The sequence below is a fragment of the Ictalurus punctatus genome, chromosome 17, assembly GCF_001660625.3.
Source record: "Ictalurus punctatus breed USDA103 chromosome 17, Coco_2.0, whole genome shotgun sequence".
NCBI lineage: Eukaryota > Metazoa > Chordata > Actinopteri > Siluriformes > Ictaluridae > Ictalurus > Ictalurus punctatus.
In genome coordinates, this window is record NC_030432.2 from 19,719,614 (window position 1) to 19,746,578 (window position 26,965).

General features: G+C 35.7%; 1 protein-coding gene across 2 annotated transcripts in view; it reads left to right on the forward strand.

Annotated features, from left to right (window-relative positions):
- nphs1 (NPHS1 adhesion molecule, nephrin) overlaps window positions 1-26,965 on the forward strand; it is a 160,330-nt gene that overhangs the window by 97,402 nt on the left and 35,963 nt on the right. For both annotated transcript variants that reach the window (XM_017491282.3, XM_017491280.3), the window contains exons 10-17: window positions 2,223-2,380; window positions 9,860-10,001; window positions 10,170-10,294; window positions 13,952-14,120; window positions 14,644-14,773; window positions 16,669-16,841; window positions 23,004-23,144; window positions 24,343-24,483. In XM_017491282.3, coding sequence (XP_017346771.1) covers window positions 2,223-2,380; window positions 9,860-10,001; window positions 10,170-10,294; window positions 13,952-14,120; window positions 14,644-14,773; window positions 16,669-16,841; window positions 23,004-23,144; window positions 24,343-24,483 — 1,179 coding nt within the window. The remainder of the gene's footprint in view (window positions 1-2,222; window positions 2,381-9,859; window positions 10,002-10,169; window positions 10,295-13,951; window positions 14,121-14,643; window positions 14,774-16,668; window positions 16,842-23,003; window positions 23,145-24,342; window positions 24,484-26,965) is intronic.

Sequence of the window (26,965 nt, forward strand, 5' to 3'; positions counted from 1 at the left end):
GATGTTTTATCAGATTTCTATCTCTTTATTTTTCCTTGAAAACTGTGCTGGATGTTTAACACTAAAGTTTGGTGTCATTAAACATTTTCTTAAGATTTTACATTCCCTGCCGTCTTAATGAATCTAGTGTTCTTTAATGCTCACGTTTTATCAAGTAATTGTCTCAATCCTGGGGTGAACATTAAATGCGAGTAATTGTTATTGTTTCCGCAGTGGCTTTTAAACTGCTTCATCAAATTTGTGAAAAGGAAAGAAAAAGGAAATCATGCCGATGCAGACATTTGGGTTGCCTCCAGAGACTGTTTTAATTAGTGCACCTTTTAATTGCAGCCGTCTGATTTGTAAACATCTATGAAGTTGTAAGTGATGCGTAGGGAGAAGAATCAATTAGTAGAGCAAAAGACTGTGGTTTACAACTAATTGAATGCTTGTTAAAAAGTTACAGTATGTTGTAGCCAATACTGGAGCTCATGAGCATCTAAATACTAGTTAAATGTCATGTGAAGTAACTTGTTCAGGAAGATTTTTGTAAAAATAATGGGGCAAAAGTTCTCCAAAATGATGTGAGACTGATATACTCCTACAAACAATGTTTACATCAAGTTATTGTTGCTAATGGTTCTAAATATTACTGAAGTGCAGGGTGCACTAATATTTTCCCACCTGGTTTCTGAATGTTGGTTTACTTTTTGGGAAAATAATGACTACATATTCAAATCTGTTGAGTTTATTTGTTTGTTTATAGAAATTGATGAGGACCACACAATTGTTGTCATTTTATGTTTACAAATGTAAACATTTCTTATGTAGAAATGTTTTTATTAACTAACATATAAACATGCAATATCATGTTAGGTAGATCAGGAGGCAATTTAATAAATTCAGTGTTTTATTTGCTAGCCTGCTAGTTAATTGTGATTTCATGCAGTGAATAATGTGTTTTGAACAAGTTGTTGGTTACCTTCCATAGCGAAATGGACATAAATAGATGCAGCATGTAAACAGTATTAAGGTGAGCAGCCGTTTACAGTGATGATCATGAACAGAGGTTAAATGCTAGTTTAGCCAACAGAACACAACTCACTGAATTGATCAGTGATTATTTCAGTACCACACTAATAGTGAACAATGATCAGTTGCATCACGAGCAATGACGAGGCTCCTGTATAAATTCTGTGACTTATACTGTATATTTACCTCAGATAAATTAGATTAAAGAAAATGAAATGGATGATGCTTATCCCTCTACTGCATGAATTATTATGTTTACATGAACATTTGTTATGGATTTTTATTACGTGAAGTAGTTAGTAATAAAATATCTAGAAAACTGCTAATATTTTTAGGGGGAAGTTTGGTAAATTGTTCCTGTACGGCAACAATGTGCAATGGTGTGAAGTATTAAATAGTCAAAAATAACATAGAATGTAGCATCTGCAATCTGCATTTTCCAGACTATAAGAGGTTTTTTGCCGCTTAGTAAGCATTACATTTACATTTATTCATTTAGTAGATGCTTTTATCCAAAGCGACTTACAAATGAGAAAATACAAGCAAAGCGATATATCAAGCAGAGAACAATACAAGTAGTACTACCATACAAGATCCTTTAATTGAGTTCCAGAAGAAGCAAAGTGTTCAGAGTAGAGGTGTAAGTGCCAGAGTAATTTTTTATTTATTTATTTATTTATTTGTATGGGTTGGTTAGGTGTTCACGGAAGAGGTGGGTCTTTAGCTGTTTTTTGAAGATGGTGAGAGATTCTGTGGTCTGGATTGAGGTTGGAAGTTCATTCCACCACTGAGGAAAAGTTAGCTTGAATGTTCTTGAAACGGACCTTGAGCCATGCTGAGAAGGTCGGTGATAAGCGTCGGTCGTTGATTGACTGTATATTGCGTGAGGGAACGTAAGCCTTCAGGAGAGAGTTGAGGTAGGAGGGTATTGTTCCAGACAAGGTCTTGTAGGTGAGCATCAAGGCCTTGAATTTGATACGGGCGACTACAGGAAGCCAGTGGAGGGAAATGAAGAGGGGTGTGACATGGGTTCTCTTCGGCTGGTTGAAGCATGTATAAGTTATTCTAGAAAGGAATTACAGTTGTAAAAAGTATGTGGATGAATTTACTCACTCAAAATTCAAAGTACACTTGAGATCGTTTTCTTCTCAGAAGCAACACTGACTTGCATTATCTGTCTTTTTTTGCCTCTGTTGTTCTCAATCTACCAGTTGAGCCCTCTAATGTGAAACTAAGTGGCTCATCTGAAGCCATAGAGGGAACAGAGGTGAATGTGTGCTGCTCCACGTCCTCCAGTAATCCACCGGTTCATATCCGCTGGTGGCTCGGTTTCAAGGAGCTCAACACCACCGTCATCACTATCACTGAGGTAAAAGACACATTTTTATTCTGAGAATCTGAGTCACCTACCAAGAACTGTTTTTATTACAACACTTTTGGGGGGAGGGAAAACAAACAAACCCTGAACAAGGTTTTTTCTTTATTCATTCAATTAAAAAAAACAAAAACACACAGTCATTACACTGTATGACATGTGCATATACACATAATACTAATCGAGTCAATATCAGGTGTTAGACCAAAGAGGAATTTTTATAACATTATTTTCATTATTTATTAGATTAGAATAATACAGTAGTATTACTGTAGTGAGTACAAAATGGCAGTTTCTGTGAAACCTGCTGTCTTAAAATATATAACAAATATTAAACTACAAAAAGAAATGACCTCTCAGGGATCAGTCTGTGAGTTCATGTGCTGGCAAGAAGGACTACAAGAATTTGATGTATTAAATATTTAATATTTCATATTTAATTTTAAAAAATGATGTATTAAATATTAAATACAACCTGAAATTAATTATTTTATTTTTTTACATTGTTCATTCATGTCAAGGTCATACTGTGCATAATGAATCACCGTTAATCACTGAAAAGACAAAAAAATCACTGAAAAGAGAAAACAAAATCATTAATGATGATGACTTAAACAAATACTAACCAATATCATCAAATTGAGTAGTCCATCAAATATGCACAAACTAATTCCACTTTTATGTTCCACTTATATAGTCCAGTAGTGTCCAAGTTCCAATCCTTAAAGCTGGTCATTACGAGTGTTATACAGAGTTGAGTTATGAGTTCATAGAGAAATTGCACACTTCATATTCAGACCTTAGACATAACCACAGACTTAAGCATTACTTGGACAATATAAGTTGCTCAAAATAGCATTATAAAATAGCTATATAGTAAAAGTGCGATAAACTAGCCTACATGCTGTGCACACATTATGATTTCATGACCTCAATTTAGTACAATATATGGCCAAAGGCAGAGGTGGGTAGTAACATGCTATATTTACTTCATTACATTTACTCGAGTAGCTTTTTGAAATAAAAAGTACTTTTTAACTCTCAAGTTAATTTTTAATCACAGAAATGTACTTTAACTTTACTACATTTAGTGGCGTTCCTCCATTACTGTTAAATGTTAATGAATATATATAGTTTTAATAATTAGTGCATATCACTGTAAGACAAATCTTATGGTAAGCTGCAGTGGTCTGAATGTGGATGCAACAACCACTTACTTTTTTAGTGGTTTTAATCCTAGAAGATAATGGGCGAAGGGGGGAAGAAGCGAGCGTGTTGACGGAGGCAGGACACCCACACGTGCGCACACACGCACACACACAAACATGCTAACACACAAACACCCACTCTCTTCATACTAGGGCTGTGTGATTAATCAAATTTTCGATTTCAATTACAATTATGGCCTCTGATGATTATGAAAACAAAATAATCAATATAAAACTATGATTGTGCCACATTCCATTTCACAATGTTCTCGTTTTGTCTTTTTAATAATCGTGCACCATTTTTCTTAATTAATGCCCCTCCCTAAAAGGCCAAACTCACTCCCCACCAGGCTGTGGCATTTTTAGTTCAGCTCGAGCCAAGATGACAGATAGAGAGCCTGTAGTCAACAAGAAAAATAAAACCATTACAGCCGTTTGGAAACAATTTGGTTTCAAGTCTGATGTGGAACAAAAATAATGTTTTTTATCATTGGGCTCATTTGGGGTCATTTCCTCTAGCATCATGACAGTTGGTCTAAATACGGCCATTTCCTTTATAGAGCTCACTAATAGTGAGAAACTAGAGACTGATCTAAACCAGGAGACAGAATTTCATTGGCTAAGGAAGTTTAAAGTTTATTTCTGGCAATGCGATTCGCCAAAATGAGTCACATGACATGCTCCGCTAACTTACAAGAGTGACATCATTACAGTAAAAAGAGATGTGGAAAACGCAGAAATTTTGTGCAAAAGCATAAAAAAAATCAATGTAAGCAGCGAATAAGTAAGGAAACTATGTAGAGGGAAAGTGACCTAATTAATTTTTATTTTGGTTTGCATTATTTTTTCAGTTGAATTATATTCAAGGAAATCCACTGTTAAAAATACAATAAAAAGATTTTTTTATTTTTTAATGCTCAATAAATGCATTGTTTCCAAAGTCAGTGAGTAATCGTGTTTAATAATCGTGATCTCTATATTGTCCAAAATAATTGTGATCATGTTTTTTGCCATAATTGAGCAGCCATACTTTATATACACTTTCTCTGCTGTTCTGTTCCATAGTCTGTTCTGTTTTCTGTTGTCTTGTTTAAATGCAGATGCTGACAAGTTTGTGTTGTTAAATTAAAGACAGTCAACCGAAGAATATGTTTGTTTTTTGGGGGTGTATGTGTGAGATTTTGTGTTGAAAATGACAGGTTCTATGTTATGGTTCCCATCACAGGACTGGGATATGCTGCTTCGTCTTGAACCCAGGTTTTATATCATATAAACAAAACAGACAGACTTTCAAGGAGAGGTGTGACTTACAGTTCTCTGTCTAGTCTGAGATTCAGGATTTTCTCTTCATTTTAATCATAATCAATTCAGTACTTTTACTGTTACTTGAGTAATTATTTTTTATAAATACTTTTACTTGTACTTGAGCAAAATATTTGCCTACTCTATCCACATCTGGCCAAAAGTATGTGGGCACATGACCATCACACACATGTGCTTGTTGAGCATCTCATTACAGGTTTAGTCCACCTTTTGCTGTTATAATAACCTCCACTAGATTTTGAAGTGTGGCTGTGGGGATTTGTGCTCATTTAGTTAAAAGAGCATTAGTGAAGTCAGGCAGTGATGTCATGTGAGAAGGCCTGGGGTGCAGTTGGCGTACCAGTTCATCCTACAGGTGTTCAGTAGGGTTGAGGTCAGGGCTCTGTGTAGGACACTCAAGTTCTTCCACTGCAACCTTGGCAAACCTTTCACTTTGTGCACAGGGGTATTGTCATGCTGGAACAGGTTTGAGCCCTTTAGTTTCAGTGAAGGGAAATATTAATTCAATAGCATACAACGACACCCTGTGCAATTCTGTGCATTATTAATTACAAATAACAACGAATAATGAGTGTGGAAGCCATAATGTTAAATTAAGCCAAATTTGCAGTGATTTATATGATAATTGCTAGGACTAGGACATCTAACTAGGACTATCCATGCAGCAGTAGCCTATATTGGTAATATAATAGACTCTTATTAGATATTGATTGTGATGCTTGTTGAAAATCCTTTATTATGTGTAACCCGATTTTGAATATGCATAACCTTCTTCAAATAAATATGTGCATAATCTTTGTATTGCTGACTCTAAATACAACCCTAGCTGATGAGTTGAATTACGTGTTAAATGAGGTAGAATTCTAAACTCTGCTAAACAGTAGTCCACAAGGCCCGATACTTCTGTTTTAGTCCCTTCTTAATGTGGAATATGTCTTAAGCCTGCTTTTTTTGTCTAAAGTAAAAGCAAGCATCACTTTAGAAGAACAATCAGCCATTCAGCACTACAGTTCCATGACTAAATGTTCAGAGAAAGCTATCATTTGCAGGCTTTGTGCCTTTATGCTCATTAGCTCTGAATAATATAGACACGTTATGAATCATTGTGCTCCTTTTAAAGTAAGACTTTGAGCGTTTCAGACCTTTGAGCACATGATGAGTTCAGTCTTGATGTCCGGGATGGTATGAAATGCTGTCAAATAAAAACCTTCTGGGGTTTGTGCATTGACACTCAACCACTTCCTAGAGTGAAGTATTTAATTAAACTCAAGTTCTTCTATTATACTACAAAACTAATCCTGCCGCCTTGACCATAGCAGAGCTTGAATGACTCATCCTTTAGTTTGGACCCTTTTTGCTGCCCCTTAATTTCCTTTGAGAAATGTGTTCTGTCTAATTTTTTCTCATTATTTTTTTCCCCAGTTCTTTTTGGTAGAGTTTCAGTTTAATGAAATGTAAGTGAATAAAAGCCAGTGCAAGGCTGTCATGCGCCTCTCTGGACCTCTTGTTCATTTTGATAAATTTTCCATTTGATTACATTTTTCATTTGCATGCAACCACTGCGATTTTATTATACTTTGATATATATTACGAGAGAATAAGAATGACCTTTATGTGCCTTGCTGTTTCAGTCCTTGTATTTTTGTCTCTACCTGTGCTTTTTGTGATGTGTTTTCTCTTCACTTGACAGTAATTAACATGCAGACTGAGGTTGCAAAGGTTAGGCCGAGGCCACCTCTCCGCACACGCAAATCAGACCACTTGCAAATGAGCTTGACATTAAAAGGGGGGGAAAAAAAAACAATGAGCTGCTTGTTCTGGAGGGAAAAAAAATAAAACACTGTCAGAGGCCTTTTGGGTCTTTTATCTATAAAATGTATCTTTCATACCTCGTAATTATTCTTTTTAAACCTTGTCACTGTAAAAGTCCATAGTGAAAAGCAAGTACATGAACAAATGCGTCACATTGGAACTTCTGAATAACTAAATTATTGACGGGACATTAGATCAGTCACCTTTGCCTATAATTTACTTTAATTACTGACCTATTGCAGTGGTGCTGCAAACATGAATAGACATGATGTTAAAAGCCATCTTTATATTGAAGCTTTACAAAAAAAAAATAAAAAAAATAAAAAAAATCAAAGTCAGAGTACTTGGAGGGACAGCAGTGCAGAGTACAGTAGACAGATTTCTTATTGTAATCAGTGATTGAGTTACAATTGAACATTGGTGCCAAGAATTATAGCACTACAAAAGTAAGCCTTGACGATGAAATTACTTCTTCAAGTAGCCTGCACATCAATCTTAAAAATAAAGGTTTCAATTAGAAAAAAAGAGGGGTTTTCACCCTGATGACATAATAGATCCCTTTTAAGTTGCACAAAGAACGTTTTTACTCTCAAGCTCTTTAGAGAACAGTCTATTTACTTTTGCTTTAAAGAATCCAGAAATGGTTCTTCACAGCAGCATCATGTGCCAAGGAACCATGTTATCATAAGTTCTCTAAAAAAACCCTTAGTTAGTGCTTCAAGGAACCAAAGCAAGGTTCTTAAGAATTATGTCACAAAGAACCTTACAGGCTTCACTTTAAGCTGTTAAGGGATGATACCTTCAATAGAAAATACACTGCTCTGAAGAGCCTATAATGAAACATAAAGCATTTATTTAATCTCCAGTGAACCATATAGCTCAACTCAAGAACCCTATACAATGAAAAATGGTTCTTGACAAGAAGAAGGTTCTTTACAGAACCTATGGTACTGTAAAGAACCATTGAAGAATCTTTATTTTATAAGAAATAGAAATTCATTCTTAATTTGACATGCTTTGAGTTTCTCTTTCTAAATATTAGCTGTTGGACAACAGCAGTTGCACATCATCTGTCACAGGACGGATGCTTTCAGAAGACAGTGTCGACAGGAGACATAATATGTTTAGCATAGTTAGAGTTTTAGCTGCCTAGACATGATGATGATCTCAGTGTGTATTTCTTTTATTAATTAAATCGCCCTCATGCTCTAGTGCAAGTGAGCTTTGAAAAGAGAATTAATTTAATGAGTAGGTCATTGGTGTCACTGTATCAAATAACTGTCAACTACAGTGTACTGAAAATATAAAAAAAATGAGCAAACAAGATAAGCTATTATGACATTTCAGTACAACGGCTGCAAAAATCAAAGTACAAATCAAATCCTTACACAGCCACTACATAATATGTATTTTATTTACCATAATAATTTATTTGCTTTGGGTCATTATCTTGTTGAAAGACATTAACCATATGGCAGAGGAGTCCAGGTTTGGGCTAAAATATTCAGGTACAAAATCCATCAATCTTCTCAAGACAACAAGGTGCAAAACAGCCCCAAAGGTGACCACTGCCATTTATGTTAAGAATTCTCATATGTTCCTGAAAGATTTTTTTTCAAAACAGAAAAAAATAAGAAAGTAAATCATAGGGTAGTGTGATGAGTAGTGGATTATTTTCCTATAACAGCAGGTCCCAAAGTGTTTTTTTCCTGTTTTATTCCAACAACAATTTGCCCATGATTACAGCTTAATCAAAGATAAACATGTTGTGCTTTTGATCGATTTACATTTATTGTTGTGGAATGTCAAGACAAGTTCCCTCACCAGCCTCTATTTTTTTTCTCTCTCAAGAAATTAATCATTTAAAAAAAATGGTCATGTGACCAACAAAACAGAAAGTGCAAACTCCTATGTCCTGAAGACTTTCTCAAAGCAGAAAACATATTGAGAGTTACAAAGTCCTGTCACTGTCTATATATATCTGTTATAGAAACAACAATGTATTACTATAAGGAGTACATAAATATAAAGTTGTCATAGATATACAGATACAGAACCACAGTGACGTCCCGTTACATCTGGGTTGAACCAAACACAGAAATCCACAAGAAGAACATCATACCTACGGTCAAGCATGGTGTTGGGAGTGTGATGGTGTGGGGATGCTTTGCTGCTTCAGGGCCTGGACAACTTGCAATAATTGAGGGAAACGTTAATTCTGCCAGAAAATCCTAAAGGAGAATGTCTGGTCTTCAGTCCGTAAGGTGAAACTCAAGTGCAACTCAAGTGCAACAAATTAGCAAGCAAGCAAGACAATGATCCAAAACATAGGAATAAGTCCTGGTCCTAGAAGTAAGTGAGACTGATCTCCAGTTATCGGAAGAGTTCGGTTGCAGTTATTGCTGCTTAAGGTAGCACAACCAGATTTTAAGTTCAAGGGGGCAATTCGTTTTTCACATTGGTGACAGGTGTTGGATAACATTTTTTGCTTCAATAAAAAAAATGTAAAAATGAAAACTGTATTTTGTGTTTACTCAGGTTGCCTTTGTTTTATGTTGTGTTTTATTTGAAGATCTAAAACTATTTAGAATGAGAGATGCACAAAAACAGAACAAATCAGAATGGGGCAAATACTTTAGACAGACAGACAGACAGACAGACAGACAGACAGACAGACAGACATACAGACAGACAGACAGACAGACAGACTATATGGTAAAAAGACTGTGGACACCTGACCATCACACCTGTATGTGTTTGTTGAACATCCTGTTCCAGATTTAGTCCCCCTATGTGGTTCCACTGTTCTAACTCATCCCAAAGGTGTTCAGGGTTCCACACCAACCTTGGCATGTGTTCATGGAGCTCACTTTGTGCGCAGGGTCATTGTCATGCTTGGGCCTCTTCGTTCCAGTGAAGGAAAATTGTAAAGCTACAGCACACTAAGACATTTTATACAATTGTACGCTTCAAACTTTGTGGCAACAATTTGAGGAAGGAGCATATACTTGGGTGTAATGGTCAGGTGTTCACACACTTTTGGCCATATAATGTAGGGAAATTTACATGTTAGCATACTTGTTGTAACTGTTGTTATTCTATTGTTAATATGAAATCCTGTGTTTTGAAGGGTGAGAATGGTGGGATGATGACAATGTCTAACCTGACTCACACCGTGTCCAGGGAGGAAAATGGACTGTTGCTCACCTGTGAGGCATTTAATAAAGGCACACGTTTCTCCCGCATCCAAACCAAAACCCTCACTGTGTACTGTGAGTGTGAACCATGCTTTTCTCCTCTGTCATTTCCACTTTTTATTGTGTCTGACCCAAAAATGCTCTTAATCAGACTAATTTCTTTCTTTCTTTCTTTCTCTCTCTCTCTCTCTCTCTCTCTCTCTCTCTCTCTCTCTCTCTCTGTCTCTCTCTTTTATTTCTCAGATCCTCCTCAGAAGGTTTGGTTAGATGCCCCACCAGAAGGAACTCTCCTGCGTTCGGGGATGACCCTTCGGCTGGTGTGTTTTTCCAGTGGAGGAAACCCCACAGGCCGCTTGACGTGGCTGAAGGTCTGTGTATACAGTACATATTTAAAAGTCCTACTATATCAAAAAGTAGTACCATTTTAAACTAATTTTCAGAACATTTCAGAACAATACCCAGGATGACTGATTTGTACCTTTTCACGTGATGCCAGATGGAACAGTTTCGAGACTGTAGGTGTGTGATATTGTATTTAGATTTCCAGACACGTATTGCTAGTGTGACTATCACATCACTTCTCATATCACATCTCATATCAATTGCTAAAACAGTGTTAGTGACTGCCAAATTAAATGTAAAAAATCCTTCTCAAACAGCACTACACTGTGTAGACCAAACTGGAAATATATTTTTTTAATTTATTTATTAAACACAGAACTATGTATATCTACATCCCAATTGGCAAAAGTATGTGTGCTTTCTATCAAAATAGATTAGATTCAAGTTCAAAAACAAATGGATGAGTGTTTAGATTGAGTTAATTGTCAAATAGCAGTTAGATAAGTAAAAATAGCTAATCAAATACCAAAAAAAGGCTATGGTGAATGTTCTGAGTCAGAGAGGTAGCAACAGAACTGTGTGCAGGAATATCACACCACAAATCCTGAATCCACCCATACAATAAGCCAACACTTCAAGATGGTGCCTCATTGACTCATTTCAAGATGGTGCCACAATGTTTTAATTCAAGATAGTGCCTCATTGGCTCATTTCAAGATGGTGCCTCATTTCAAGATGGTACCTCGTTGCCTTAATTCATGATGATGCCTCACTGCCTTATTTCAATTTGGTGCCTCATTGCCTCACTTCAAAATGGTGCCTCATAGCCCCATTTCAAGATGGTACCTCATTGTCTTAGTTCAAGATAGTGCCTCACTGCCTTATTTCAAGATGGTGCCTCTTTGCCTTAATTCAATATGGTGCCTCATTTCAGGACTGTGCCTCATTGTCTCATTTCAAGATGGTGCCTCATTGCCTTAAGTCAAGATGGTGCGTCTTAGTTTCTTAATCAGAGTATTGTCTTAATCGGGTTAATATCGAATTATTGTTGTCCTTGTAAACGTACTGAGTGACTCATTTCAAGATGGTAATTCATTGCTTCAATTCAAGATGGTGCATCATAGCCTCAATTCAAGATGCCATCTCCTTAATTACTTACTAACCCACCCAGAAGCTTATGATATATTTTTTTTCTGTTACAGTTAGAATATTTTTGTTTTTAACACTTCATTTAATTAATTACTTTCTTATGTGTATTTTCCTATTATACTGTATATGCTATGCTCTTTATTACAATTATTGTAAGATGTAACATATTGTTACAAGAACATTTTTTTTAATCACTCAAGTGACATCAATAATATAAAACAGAAAAAAAAAAAAATTCGGCATCATCAATATAGACATCTGTAGTTGTTTGTGTGTTTCTTTCTTCTTCTTTTTTTGCTGTTTTTGCTATTGTGCTATTTTTGACAAAAAGTACTTGCAAAAAGAGAATGCATGTCTTGTGGTGTTTTGACAGTTGTGCATTTGAGTCATGAAATAAACTTATGTGCCAATCTGGGTGTTTGTACAGAGAGAGGTGTGAAGAGTTTGGAAAAAATGAGCTGATGAAAGTGAAAATACATATTATGGTCTCTTTTGACAGCAAGATCTTTTTTTGTTTATAAATAATTTAAATACCTATTTTCACTTTCGTGCAAAGTGATTGCAAAAAAAAAAAAAAAAAAATTCCCTAGTTGTCAGTTTTTCCGATTTACATTGGCTATGCTTGGAAATCATGAACCTGGCTCAGACCAAAGTGTCCCACCTCCCATATGTTAAGCCTGGGTTATAGTACTACTGCACAAAATGGCTGACCCAAGTATCCTGCATCATACAGAAAATCAGGACAACCACCACGACAAAGGTTGGACATTTTGAAGAGATATAGAAACATTAAACAACAAAAATACCAAGAAGACCTGACCTTGTAATCCTCAAGATAATGAAATAATACACAGAGGAGTTTGTAAACATTGCTGTTTTAGTAATAGTAATGACCAGATGAATATATAGTTGAAATGAATATACTGTTAAATTCTTATTTTTTAAATTTTTTATTATTAAAGCTTTTCATCTATAGGATATCTAAAGTGCCATTAAATATATTGTGCCAGGTGGAAGTGTTTACAGACTGACAAATTGTTTGTATAGATTTTCACATACATGATAATGTTGCACTCACAACAACAACTGTAGATCATCTTTTAGACTTGTTTTTAAACCACAAATTTACAGTTTACACTACAATACAAAGACTTTTGTATATTTATGACATGTGTATCCTTGATCTGTAAGCCTCCTGTCTCCTCAAATTTCTGAGCACAATAAAACAATTGATAATATTTTCTGCCTTAGAAGCTAATGGACATTTTGTAAAGGAGTCAAGCAGGCATTAGTTATAGTATTGGGAAGCACTCATTATGTATTACAGAGTGATTTGATTTACAGAAATATTGCAGTCAGTGCAAATTTTTTATTTAATTTTTACAACATACACACTGTAGATGTGTGTTAAATTGAGATATAATTTTGTACAGGATCAACTGAAAATAGATATTTTCATAAAACATTTAGATTTCTGAATTGGAAACTTATGCAAAGAGAATGTGAAACAAGTTGCATTCTCAATGTAGCTCAAAAGGTCACAGTGTACCAGTTAAGGTGACCTACTGCAAAGCTAACAATATATTTATGAAATATTTATGAAATCATCTGTTTTCTCAATGAGTTCTTGGTTAAATTTTATTGTTCTAAAGGCTGTTGGATGTTGAAGAGTTTGAACCCAAACATGAAAAAGTGTCAGTTGGTTAATGAGTTAATAAGTAAAGATTCAAACACTTGGGGTGTGCTGTTAGGAAAGTAATCAATGACAGGGTGATGTGATGAGGCCCAGTGTGAAGCGGAGTTACTATTACCACACAGAAGTGGATTATTTTCCTATAGCACCTCCCAAAGTGTTTTATCTCTCTTACACCACAGCAATTTTACAATGCTAACAGCTTTTATATATATACATATATTGAAAGAATGACACTACATGCATTTTAGCCATTTGTGGTTATTCATAATGTTGTGGAACACGTTATAGAAGCTTTAAACAGTCATCCCATCACCAAGCTTTTTTCCTGACGAGCCACAACGCTCTCTGTACTGAAGACTATCTTAAAAAAAAAAAAAAAAAAAAAAAAAAAAAACAGTGGAGACTTCTTCCAAACATGTTAAATAAACATCATACAGAAAACTACAACATAATTTTTTTCAGTCCATTTATGTGGAGTGTTCATCGTACAAGTCATTAATATCTACAGTCAATACTGCTTTTCTGACCAATCAGAATTAAGAATTCAACAGCACTGTAGTCTTGGTTAAATTGAGTTTGGAATTTAGAATTTACGCTTTTTTTCTACCAGTTTTACACTATCAACAACAAACTATAATAATAATAATAATAATAATAATAATAATAATAATAATAATAATAATAATAATAATAATAATAATTATTATTATTATTATTATTATTATTATTATTATTATTATTATAAAATCACTATATCAAAGCTGAGTTCTGTGTGAATAATTGTGAGTATGTGTGTCTTTGTGTCTTTGTGTGTGTGTGTGTGTGTGTGTGATATTAGAATGGTAAAGTTGTGCAGGTTCCATCGAAACAACTCCAGTCTGAGCGTGGTGTGTCACGGGAGTTCCTTCTTACTCTCCAAGCCAGTGATAATTTAGCCAAGTATCGCTGCGATGCCACCAACGAAGCCAAGAAAGTACTATCAGCTGAGACTAAACTTTGGGTCCAGTGTGAGTCAATTATTTTAAATGTCTTTTTAAATATCCAGGGTTAGCCTTTTTAAATTTATTTATGACAAACTAATTTGCAACCTTAAACAAAGCTGGGGAAAATAACTGTTGAAACTAAAATTAGTTTACTGCACATTGAGATTTGTTATGGAATCTGATATATCAAATGACTCTTTCCTTGAACAATACGATTCTCAGAAAAAATGATGATGGTGCTTCTGGTTGTGGATTGAAGACAAAGCCAACCTCCAGAGATCACAAGCCTGGATAGATTACTTTAACCTCCCCTAACTTTTATCAAACCAGTTCCCTGTCTTATCAACCTGTCTGCTGCTTGATTTCCCAAAAGATCTGTAGCTATGTGATCATCATTATTAGCAAGAGTGTCATTGTGATCACTCACTCTAGCAGATCAGATCCTTTGGGACACAGATCCGAGTACAATCTTTGAGCTGTTTCTTTTGCACTCAGTGACAGTGTGTGCTCATGTGTTTTGGTGTTGTGTGTTGGATTCTTATTAAAGTTCCTGCAGTAAGTTTGAAGATCGTGGTGAAAGAGAAGGAGTTGCGCTCTGGAGAGACAATCACAATGGACTGTCTGGCTGGAAGCAGTAACCCAAAAGTTAACATCAGCTGGAGTCTGGGCACCACCAGGTGCCAAGTTCACACACAGCAGAGTACATTTTTATGACATTTTTATGATGGTTATTATGGCATCTCTTATGATAAAATTTATAATACACAGATTTATCTCACAATTGTGGTGGCACGCTGGCTTAGTGGTTAGCATGTTTGCCCACACCTCCAGGGTTGGGGCTACGATTCCTGCCTCTGCCCTGTGTGCATGGAGTTTGCCTGTTCTCCCTGTGCTTCAGGCATTTCCTCGGGTACTCCAGATTCCCCCTCCAGTCCCAAGACATGTGTTGTAGGCTGATTGGCATCTCTAAATTGTCCGTAGTGTGTGGTTGTGTGTGTCAGTGTGTGTGCGATTGTGCCTTGTGATGGGCTGGCACCCCTTTCCAACCCCAAGTCCCCTATGATAAGCCCCACAGTCCCCCTGACCCCGGGTAGGGTAAGCAGTACAGGAAATAGATGGTTGGATGGATGGATGGATGGATGTTTGGATGGATCTCATAATTGCAACTTTTTTATCTTCCAAATGTGAGTTAATATTGCATAGTTGTGACTTTTTATCCCACATCAACTAATTAGTAATTCTTAATTGTGACTTTTTATTTTGCAATTCTTTATAATATCATACAATTGTGATATAGTCAATCTGTTTCCATTAATTAAAGTGCAATGAAACTAAGCCTATGCAGCAGTGTGCAAAACGGAATATAACCTACCTGAAATATTTTTTTCAGCAGGATCTGGCCACTCTGGGACAATGTCTTGGGCTGAACAGGATAGTGTGCACTTGTGCTGGTGTTAATGAGTAGGAGCATGAAGTCTCACAAACTCGCAAGTTGAGAGATGAAAAGTCGCAACTGTGAGATATCAACTTGCAATTGCAGGATAAAAAATTGCAATCAACTCACAACTGTGAGATAAAAAGTTGTAATTGTAAGATAAATCCACATAGTACTTTTTTCTATGTAGTGGAAATAAACTTCCATGAAAGCTTTTAGAACTTTAGTGCTTGTTACACTACTCCTTTTGACTTTAGCTATTTTTAATAAGGTATTACAGGATCTCAATATATTTTCTGGACATGTTTCTGGATGGCCTCATTTTGTTAGAGAACATATCCAACCAAACAGCATCATGAAGGCAAAAGAGTTATCAAAACAAGTCTAGGACAAAGTTCTGGAAAAGTATCAGTCAGGATTTGGCTATAAACAAATATACAAAATTTTAAACTCCATGTGCACTAGTAACCCCATTATTAAAATAAGTAAGAAATATGGCAAAACCAATCTGCCTATAGGAGGATAAACATCAGTGACCAGGTAAGAAAGGCTTTAGTCAGATAAACAGCCAAGAGGCCAAGGGTACTTGTGAAGGTTGGAGGTGGAGAGATCCACAGCTCAGATAGGAGGTCAACCATAGCCTGGATACTCCACAAAGCTGAGATTTGTAGATGAGTGGTGAGTCATATAAAATCGTGGTTGGAGTTTACCAAAAACATGGTGAGGACTCAGCTAGCATGTGGAAAAAGGTTCTCTTGTCTGATGAGACCAAAATTGAACAACATTGCTCATCACCCTGAGAACAGCATCCCCACAGTGAAGCATGATGGTGGTTGCATCATGTTCAGTGTTACCCATGTCCTCTTGGTTGCTTCTCTGACTAATCTAATTTTTGCTTGGTCACTGACTTTTGGTGGACATCCTTATCAAGGCAGAGTGCTACATACATTCCATTTTCTAATAATTGTCTAATGGTGCTCTGCAGGAGCTTCAAACATTGGAATATTTTTTATAACCAAACCCTAACCCTTTCTGACCTTATTTGCCTACACCACTCTTTTCTCTTTTCCTATTCTGGTCCTGTTTCTCTCTGTCCTCCTTCATCTCCTCACTCCATCACTTCACTCAACCCTAAAGTCTTTTAGGACAGAAGAACGCTGCTAAGAAGTCGGTGTATGGTGGTATGTCAGTCAGCAGCTCTCTGTCTCTTCCTCTCTCTTCTCATCTCCACGGCAGCAGGATCACCTGTCAGGCTTATAGTGCTGCACTCACAGAGCGGGTCAACACCTTCTACACGCTCAATGTCCTCTGTGAGTATGTGTGCATATATGTGTGTGTGTGTGTGTGTGTGTGTGTGTGTGTGTGTGTGGGTGGGTGGGTGGGTGTAAAAGAAGGAAAGAGCATACTATAAATCTAAAAATAAGTTTTCAGATTTCTAAATCTAAGAATCAATTTTCACAGGTGGAGGAACAGTTTCCTGTTTAACTCTAACTATTTTTCTAATGTTCTTAATATTTGATAGTACATGTAATTTTATGGAAATAAATGTGTTTATTTGGGGATGAAGCAGCCTGATATGCTGATATCTCATGATGTACCTTGTAATGTGACATACAAGTTAAGATCTTCGCAACTATATGAAAATCAGGTATCACGCAGAAAAGCAGAAAATCCAAACAATTGGTTTGAAAGCTTCTTCAGACCAATCATATGGTGTGTGTTATGACATTTTTTCATTTCCCCTCTCACAGCTTTAGTTCCAACCTACAATTATTTCCTTAACTTAAAATGGCAGAAAATTATAAACGTGGTTCCAACTTATCCCCTTCTATACAGTATGACCTCTCATTAAATGCATATAGAGACATTACAAAGAAAAATAAAGCTTGGAAGGAAGTAGCAAAGATTATGTATCTCTAGCGAGTGTTTGTAGCTAATACAGTTAGCTTGTGCTGCTAATTTGCATATATGCTTGGCACATACTGTAACATATAAATTAAACAACCAATTTTCACACTGTATTATTATTATTATTATTATTATTATTATTATTATTATTATTAATTGGCACCCTGTCCAGGGTGTACCCCGCCTTGTGCCCAATGCTTCCTGGGATAGGCTCCAGGTTTCCCGGTGACCTTGAAAAGGATAAGCGTTATAGAAGATGGATGGATGGATGGATGGATTATCATTATTATTCCATTTGTGATTAAATAGTTAGAGGAAGGTGTTTTGAATAGGTATATATCCTAGGCATATAGTAGTGCCTTTGGTGAGTGTATGTAGCTACAGTTAGCTCCTGCTGCTAATCTGCTAACAAAGTTAACACAAACTTGTATGTAATGTAGATCAAGCAACAGATTTTCACACTTTGTTTCTTTTGTACATACCAGACAGACTAAAAGCAACACGAGGGACTTGTCACTCTCTAATATGAATGTAGGGTTAGTGTTGAAATAGTTTTCAAATACTTTTTTTTAGTCTAGTGAGCAAGTGAGCCAATTCAGACACAGCACACATCTGTCACATAATGTTACTTCATTTGTATATGAATTTAGGACTATTATGTTTATAAATTGTTTTTTTTTTTTTTTTTACAGAATCGTACATTAAATGTACACTTTATAAATGTATGTTATTGTTATTTATTATTGTGATTTTGCAGATTTCTACTATAATTTGTGATTAATTTTATTTGTTTATTATTAGAGCAATATATATATGTAAAGTTCCTTTCACACTGAGTGCGATTAAACATTGCAAATGTTTGAGACGCTCATGAATTGAAACAATAGATCCCTATGGAGCTGTTCACACTGGGCACGATCACTGACTGCACAACAAAGCGACACTTTTTTTTTCGTCCAGTGTGTCGATTTTTTCCCCTGTCGGTCGGTGACGAAACGGGCCGTCCAATTAGATTTGGAGATGCTGCAGTTGCACCAAAGGGAGAGATAGGTGGCGCTATAGCACAGAACGCTGTTTTGAAAACCAGTGTAAACGCTGAAGAAGAGTATTCCAGAAGACAGAAGAGAATTGATGTTGAGTTCTTGTTATCATTTGCCAAGTTTCCATCCACTTTTTGCGCATTTCTGTTATTGAGAAAGTGAAAGTGCATAAAGAAAGTTTGCGATATTTGCTGTCTCCTGCCTGTTTACATTCAATTGGCTCAATTCAATCAGTTCCTTATGCATTAAAAAGTGCCGTTTGCTCAGCACACGCACTCAGTCTCTCTCTCGCTCTCTCTCTCTCTCTCTCTCTCTCTCACACACACAAACAAAGTGCGCGTACCATGGAGATATAAAGAAACCGTTGTCACATGCCATAGTATAAAGTATATTTCTTACTGAAATACTTCATATTTGTTTGAATGAATTTTTTTTTTTTCATAATGTTCCAGTTGGACTTTTTGCATTGGAAAACAATACTTAGTATGTCATTTGTTATTTATCTTTATATTCCTGCTGAAACATGTCAGTAATAAAAAATAACGAGATAGTAAGATCTGAACTGTCACTTCATATATCAGAGTACTTCCACTATGAAAAAAGTATGCTGGTCTAGAGCCGTAAACTCGGGTTTGGTCCCACTGCTGTGTTACTGCATTATATTTTACATTACTTCATTCATACTGAAACAGCTTGATGGTGCTGTTAAAAAATACAAAAAACTTTCTGCCTTCCTTTCTGAGTAGAATACACATAAAATAAGAAAAGTTAGTTTCTGTGCTTCTTAACAGTTTGTGTTGTGGTGCTAAGCGTCAACATTTAAGTGATTCTTCTTCTCTGTGGTCAAAGACAATATGCTGATCAGCTGAAAAGTGGGTTGTGCCACCTAGTGTGCAGGAGTAAAATACATTCTCGGAAAGCACCACCTAGATCCAAGATATCCAAGATAGCGGCGCAGGAGTAGCATGCAGTGGCCTCTCCAGATCCAAAGTGGTGCTTATGTAGAATGTTTGTAGATCTTATTTAGGTCTGTGTCGTCTCATGTGTTGTTTTATGTAACACCATGGTCCTAAAGGAACGTTGTTTCGTTTCACTGTGTACTGTACCAACTGTATATGGTTGAAATGACAATAAAATCACTTGAACTGGAACTTGAACTATCGGGCAGGCGTGAATTGGCTGGCTGATGCTGATCCATTGTTTCACGTTCGGTGTGAAAGCATTGTTCATCTACAAATTGCTTGCTTTATAGCTTCGCGCTCAGTGTGAAAGGGCCTTAAACTGTCAAAACTCATGTCTGGCAGGTCTTATCTCTGTGTGTGTGTGTGTGTGTGTGTTTGTGGTACCCCTGAGAGACATTTGCCCAGGGCATGTTTGTGGGTGTTTTTGGAAATTTTTCTAGGCTTTGTAATGTGTTTGTAATAGTAAACATTGTGTTTCAGTGTGTATGTGCACGGGTGTGGGTGTATCTGCATGCGTATGTGTGTACGTGTGTGTGGATTATGTTTTTGTCCAGCTCGACAGACGCACTTCACTTTGCCTGATGTTTCCAGCCACCTTTTCAAAGCCTGCAGTGAATTAAAACCATAAGTGTGTGTGTGTGTGTGTGGGGGTGTGTGTGTGTGTGTGTGTGTGTGTGTGTGTTAACATGCTGAAGATTTTTTGTCCCGTTCTGGCCCTCGGCTTCTCATGAGTTGCTTTCATTCATTTAATCGAGATTGCAGTGTGAGTTTCATGCTTAACATAAACTATTGCTTTTGTCTGTGATTGTTTTCTTTAGATGAGTCTGTGTGTTTGTGTGTGTGTGTGTGTGTGTGTGTGTGTGTGTGTGTGTGTGTCTAAATTGTAAAGGTCTGTCTACTGTAGACTGCGCAATAACACTTTGCACAAACATGGCACCCAAATATGACAGCGCTCACCAGCACACATGAATAACTCGAGTGAACTTTATGGAATCCATAAGCTAGTAAAATCTATCATAGCTGAGTGAGTAAAGAAATCAATTATACATTAAACTCAAGTGGAGCTTTCATAAATAAAGAGCTATTGCTTGTCTCAAGGTATGCAGATGGAGAGAAAGAGAGAGAGAGAGACTTTATAGTGTATATAGTCTAATAAATATCGATGCATTCTTTTGACAGCGATGCCATGATAACACAAGTTACACAAGCAGCATTGTTTTAAAGCAAAATTCAGTGAAACATGAAATGCACATCTACCTCTGAGCTAGCTGTAACTGTAATAACAGTAATGTATTAGAACAAAACCTGTGATTTAAATGACAAGTGGGATGACTGTCCTACAACACCTTTTGACCAATAAGAATCAAGACTTCAGCAGCGTTGTGGAATAATAATATTATTAGGGGTTGCACAGATTCGTCTATTAATACATTCACCAGTCGCTGCTGCTGTGGAGGGACTGTTGATTAGTCAGGGTGGTGGAAAAAATCGAGAGGCAGATGGTAAAGAAAGTGGCTTTGTTAATGTGATAATACTTCAGACTAGATGAAACCAGTTCTATAGACAATTTCAAGACTACACTGGGAAATGTTTTTATTTCATTTATTGATTTTCTTTTGTTTTAATGATAATTAACACGCTGATATGTTTTACACTTTGAAATGTTTTTCAGTGAAGTGGAGAGGTGATGTGAGTGTTTTTATCTCACGCCTACCCGCCCCCTATGAATTTCGTGCTACAGTTATTTCCGTTGTCCTTTAAAGTTAAATAAAATGTAAATAAAATCCTTGCACTGTGGCAGACCGAATTCTGTTGTGACCTGGCAAATCACTCAATTCTGACATACACCGGTGACATATACAGTATGTCCTTAATCCATATAATACTGTATTGCCTTGTTTTTTTTTTGTTTTTTTTACACATTAAATATAAAAATAACAAGCTTTAACACTTTCATTTTAAAATGCTACTTTAAGGTCAGCGCTGTAAAAAAAAAATGCAGTGTCTCAGTTGCAGTTGTGACAAAGTGACATTAGTGTATAGCAACTTCTTTGTAATGAGAGAGAGAGAGAGAGAGAGAGAGAGAGAGAGAGATGAAAGGCCTGTCATTTCTGAAGTTCACGGATCAATGTGTGTTATATTTATATTTACATGGATTTCTCAGGCGGATGCTTTTATTCAAAGGGACTTAGAAGTGATGCCAAGAATAATCCAGCTGTTATACAAGCTGTGAGTGATACAAGCTCTACAAGACTGAGCTTTTCCCAATGTATCACAAACTAGTATAAGAATGGAACCAGAAACACACACACACACAGTGTATGAGTTAAAAAGGGAGTTTATGAGTGAATGAGAGTGTTTTTGAGTGTATGAGTTAGAGAAGGATTGAGTGAATGCATGAGTGTTTTGAATGTATCAGTGAGAGTGTGGATTAATGAGTGAGTGAAGTTATAAGTGAGTGAGTGATCGAGATAGTGAATGAATGTGTGTATTAATGAATGAATGAGTGAGTGGGTTAATGAATGAATGAGTGAGTGAGTGAATGAGTTCAGGTTAAATGAATGAGTGAGTATATGAGTGAGTGGCTGAGTGAGTGTAAGCAAGTGAATAGGTGAGTGAGTGAGTGAATGAGTGAGAGTGTTTTTGAATGTATGAATGAGTGAGATGGTGAATGAGCCTATGTGTAAATGAATGTGTGAGTGAGTGAGAGTGTTTTTGAATGCATGAGTGAGTGAGTGGGATAATGAGTGAGTGAGTCTATGTGTAAATGAATGAGTGAGTGAGTGTATGAGTGAGTGAGGTATTGACTAAGTGAGTGTAATCAAATGAATAGGTGAATGAATGAGTGAGTGAGATAGTGAATGAGTGTATGTGTAAATGAATGAGTGAGTGAGTGAGGTATTGACTAAGTGAGTGTAATCAAATGAATAAGTGAATGAATAAGTGAGTGAGGTAGTGAATGAGTGTGTGAATAAGTGAGTGGATATGAGTGAGTGTGTGAGTGATTAAGGAAGTTAATGTATTAGTGAATAAGTGTAAGTGTTATTCACTGATGATTCATTAATTGTTTCTGTAATGATTCACTGATGAACCAAATAAGTCACATTAATAATGAGCATAAATTAAAATTCATTTCTGAGAGTAAAAATAATTTTACAACAACCTTCATGAATAAATTAAGTCTTAAATAATGTGTTTGTGCTGTGGAAAGAAAATGGTGGGTTCTGCTATTCACACATTGAGTTGTGTGTCTGATCCTCGACATTCACTTATTGTACATGCTGTGATTTAATTTGTGCTAAATTATGTGGATATATTTATAAGTCAAGAGGGAAAGAAACCTGTAAATGCAGGTATATTTAATGAACACGTTAACATAATTTAACACCTGCTAACTTTGGTGCTCTGCTAACATTAGTGATCATGCACTAATGCTGATGGTTTATGAATAATAATAAAATAAATAGTGAAAATAAATCATTTTATAATGATAAAAATAACAAAATCATTTGTGTGTGTGTGTGTGTGTGTGTGTGTGTGTGTATGTGTGTGTGTGTGTCAGTCCTTCCCGAGTTTGCAGAAGATCAGCCAAGCCTGGTGGAGGTGATTGAGGATGACGTTGCCACACTTCCTGTTAAGGTCTCAGCCAATCCAGATGAAATCTCCTGTGAGTGGATCTTCCAGGGCGAGAAGGTGCACAGAGGTAATAGGCATTTTAATATCTCAGTACAATCTGCCTTGCATTTGGTCTGTCACAACTTGCCATATGTGCAGTGAATGTAACGCTGGCAGGTTCTGTGCCAGATGTGCTCCTGCCTGGAGTGTTAATGTGTGCAGGTTAAATGAAGATGACTGTCACTCTGAATGAGACACAGCATGTGCAGACTTAACGCTGACTATTTTTCATCACAATGTGCTCGTCTCTAAGCGTAGGTGTGTTACAAGCTGTGCTCATGATACGCTGTAAATCTGAACGCCCTTAATTATTTCTGTGCATGTATAGCAGATTCCTAAGGTTACTAATTAATTAGGAATGCATCGTTTAAATTTTACATAACTTCATTTAAAATTGTTGGCAAAATTCTTCTAGGAAACTGATATCTATTTAAATATTCTGTTCACACCTTTCACTCAAGAGGCAGCACATGCTCACTTTAAACACACAGTCAGTCATTTTCATCTCATATCTAATTTTGACTCAATTAACATGCTCATTATGTTGCTTTTAGTCCGCAAGAACAATAAACTCTTTTATTAGTGAAGAATGAAGGAATCTCTGGCAACTAAGAGTATTCATTTTTGTACCAGATGAAAGAAAATAAGCAAAGTAATCTAATGGAGTCAGACATCTAAACTTCACTGTATATATGTGCAGAACTGCTCTAATAAAGACTCTTAACTACAGCTTAGATAAAATAAGAATGTGCATGACCTTTTCAAATACAAATTTGTACTTGTGCTAATAGATTCAAATTATAGTTAAGTGCAAAAGTTTGAATCTCCCATGGTGTCTAAAAGGAAATTAAAAGAAAGGAAATTTTTAAAAATTATAATTACATTTAAAAAAATATAAGATGATGCGAAAAGCATTCAGGGGATATGTTGGCCTAAAAGTTTTGGACCACCACATTATTATTATTATTATTATTATTATCATCATTATTATTACTACCATCAACAACAGCAGCAGGAAAAACAACAACAACAATAACAATAATAAAAATGTGGTGGAATAATAATAATAATAATAATAATAATAATAATAATAATAATAATAGCATTAATATGTACACAAAGTACTTTGCAATTACTTCAATGCAAAATTGCATTCAATTCTTATTTTTAAGTAGTGGGCTCCTAAAACTGTACGTGTGTGTGTGTGTGTGTGTGTGTGTGAACAGATCGGGATCATCGTTACCACTTCCCTGAAGCCTGGGGTCTGGAGATTTGGAATGTGACCAGGCGTGATGCGGGTGTGTACACAGTGGAGTGCTCCAACACAGAAGGACAGAACAAAACCAGCATCAAACTGGACGTCCAATGTAAGAACCTTTCATAGAACCACTGCGTACATTAAACACTATATGTGTGACATCCTGGGAAAACCTTTCACATGGTGAAATGTTCACATTTTCTACTATATATATATATATATATATATATATATATATATATATATATATATATATATATATATATATATATATGAACTCTACAGATTGAAACATGTTTCTGTTTTGCATGTATCTCAACCACAAGTTATATCATATCGAGTCTCATTAAACAGGGAGAAAAGGCAGAAATCTGCATTTAGAAAATTCATTCATTCATTCAGGAACATAGCAGACAGTTTGTTTTGCCATTTTATATTTGATTACAGACTGAATTGATTAGGTTTATTTATTAATTGCTATGGAGTATAGCCGTCCAATAATCCACATTTTCTTAAATGATTGTAACATGGATTGTGGAGAAAATATATACAAGTGTATATCAATGCTGTGTCAATCAATGTTGAGTTCTGGACAGTATAACCAGTTTACTATTATTATTATTATTATTATTATTATTATTATTATTATTATTATTATTATTATTATTATTATTTAAAAACTACTACAAATGCCTTGTACACCATATTTGCACAAATATAACATTAGGTTAATGAGACATTTGCAACTTTAGCTAGTAGCCACAGATGCATGCATTATGTCAGACTTTATGCAAATATTAAATAACAAATTTTAAGTTTAGTGACTTTCATTGCTTGTAAACTGAGTCCTTTGAAAGCCAGACTTGTTAAATCTGTGAATTCTTTACAATGTTTACCATTAGCTGAAATATGTCATAGTTTTGTTAGAGTACTGTTAGGGAATAAAGTGCAAGGTTTTAGACATGTTTATGACTGCTTTACCACCATATGTGTTAAACTGGCTCCTTACACAGCATGATCATTGTATCATTGATCAAAAGTAAATCAACATATTTCCACATTAATTTGGTGAAATATATTTATGATTTCTTAAAGTTGATGGCAAAGTCAAGAGCAGAAAAATAAAAACTGTCTTTTTTTTGTCTGTTTGCCAGAATTCACCCAGTGTTACTGGTTTACCAGACGACCACACATATGCATTTACAGAACTTGAAACTCAGACCTTATAAAAGACAAGGATATTCCTACTGCTGTTTATCTTCGCATTTGGCATTATGTAAATGGAAGACAGTGTTATAAAAGGAGTTGCATCATTGTCACTCATGAAACAAGATTAGTGGTTCTGTAATGTTAGAGAGAAACACAACATAGGCGAGAGGACATGAAAGCCCCATTACAACGGAAGCTCACACATCAGCATCTCTTATGTCTACATTTATATTTATTCACTTGGCGGAAGCTTTTATCCAAAGGGACTCAGATGTGCAGCAGAATCAAATCTAACCACAGAGCTGTTAAACAAGTTCTGCAAGACATTGTCACAACAGTGTATGAATATGAGAAAATGATGAAAACAAGTCTTGCTTGGAAATAATCAATAGGCATTTTACAAACATTCACAGACACAAACTTAATGACATTAAGTGTTTGGATTAACATTGTTCCTTTGTTTAAATCAGCCCAATTTTAGTTTCACCTGGAGGTAATGATTTAGACGGTACTTTGCAGCAGATTCTTGTACATTTAAAAGATATACAAAATGGAAAAAAAAAATAGTTCAGTCAGATTTCTGTCACCATTGCTATGTAACTAAACAGACTATTTGCTAGTGAAAAGTGTAGGAATTTAGGGTCTTTTACATGGTCACTGGTTCTAGAAAGTAAACTAAATAATAATAATAATAAAAAAACATCTTCTAGAAGTAAATAACTTACTATATTACTATGCTAATTTAATTTCGACCAATAGCAGCTAATTAATTATATTATTTTTTAATTAAATAGTTCCCTACTGTAATTATGTGATATCTGATCATATAGGATTGCCTCACAATCAATATGTGAGATCACAAACGGTCATAATACAGTGCTGTGAAAAACTACTTCTTCTGTTTTTGTGTATATCTCATACTAAATAGTTTTAGATCTTCAAAAAAAAATACAACATAAAACAAAAGCAATCTGAGTTATCAAATAATACAGTTTTGGTTTATTTATTTATTTTTATTGAAGCATAAAAAAAAAATTAAAAAATGATCCAACATCTATCACCTATGTGGATGTCATTTTTGCCCAGTGTCTTTCTGATAGTAGAGTCATGAACATTGACCTTTATTGATGTAATAGAGGCCTGTATGTTCTTTGATGTTGTCCCTGTGTCTTCTGTGACATCCTGGATGAGTCGTTACTGTGCTCTTGGAGGTATTTTCCCATTTGGAGATAATGGCTCTCACTGTGGTTCTTTGGAGTCCCAGAGCTTTTAAATAGCTTTGTAACCCTTCCCAGACTGATGTATTTCAGTCACCTTCTTCCCCATCATTTCTGGAATTCCTTTCAAATTTGGCATAGTGTGTTACTGGGTAAGACCTTTTA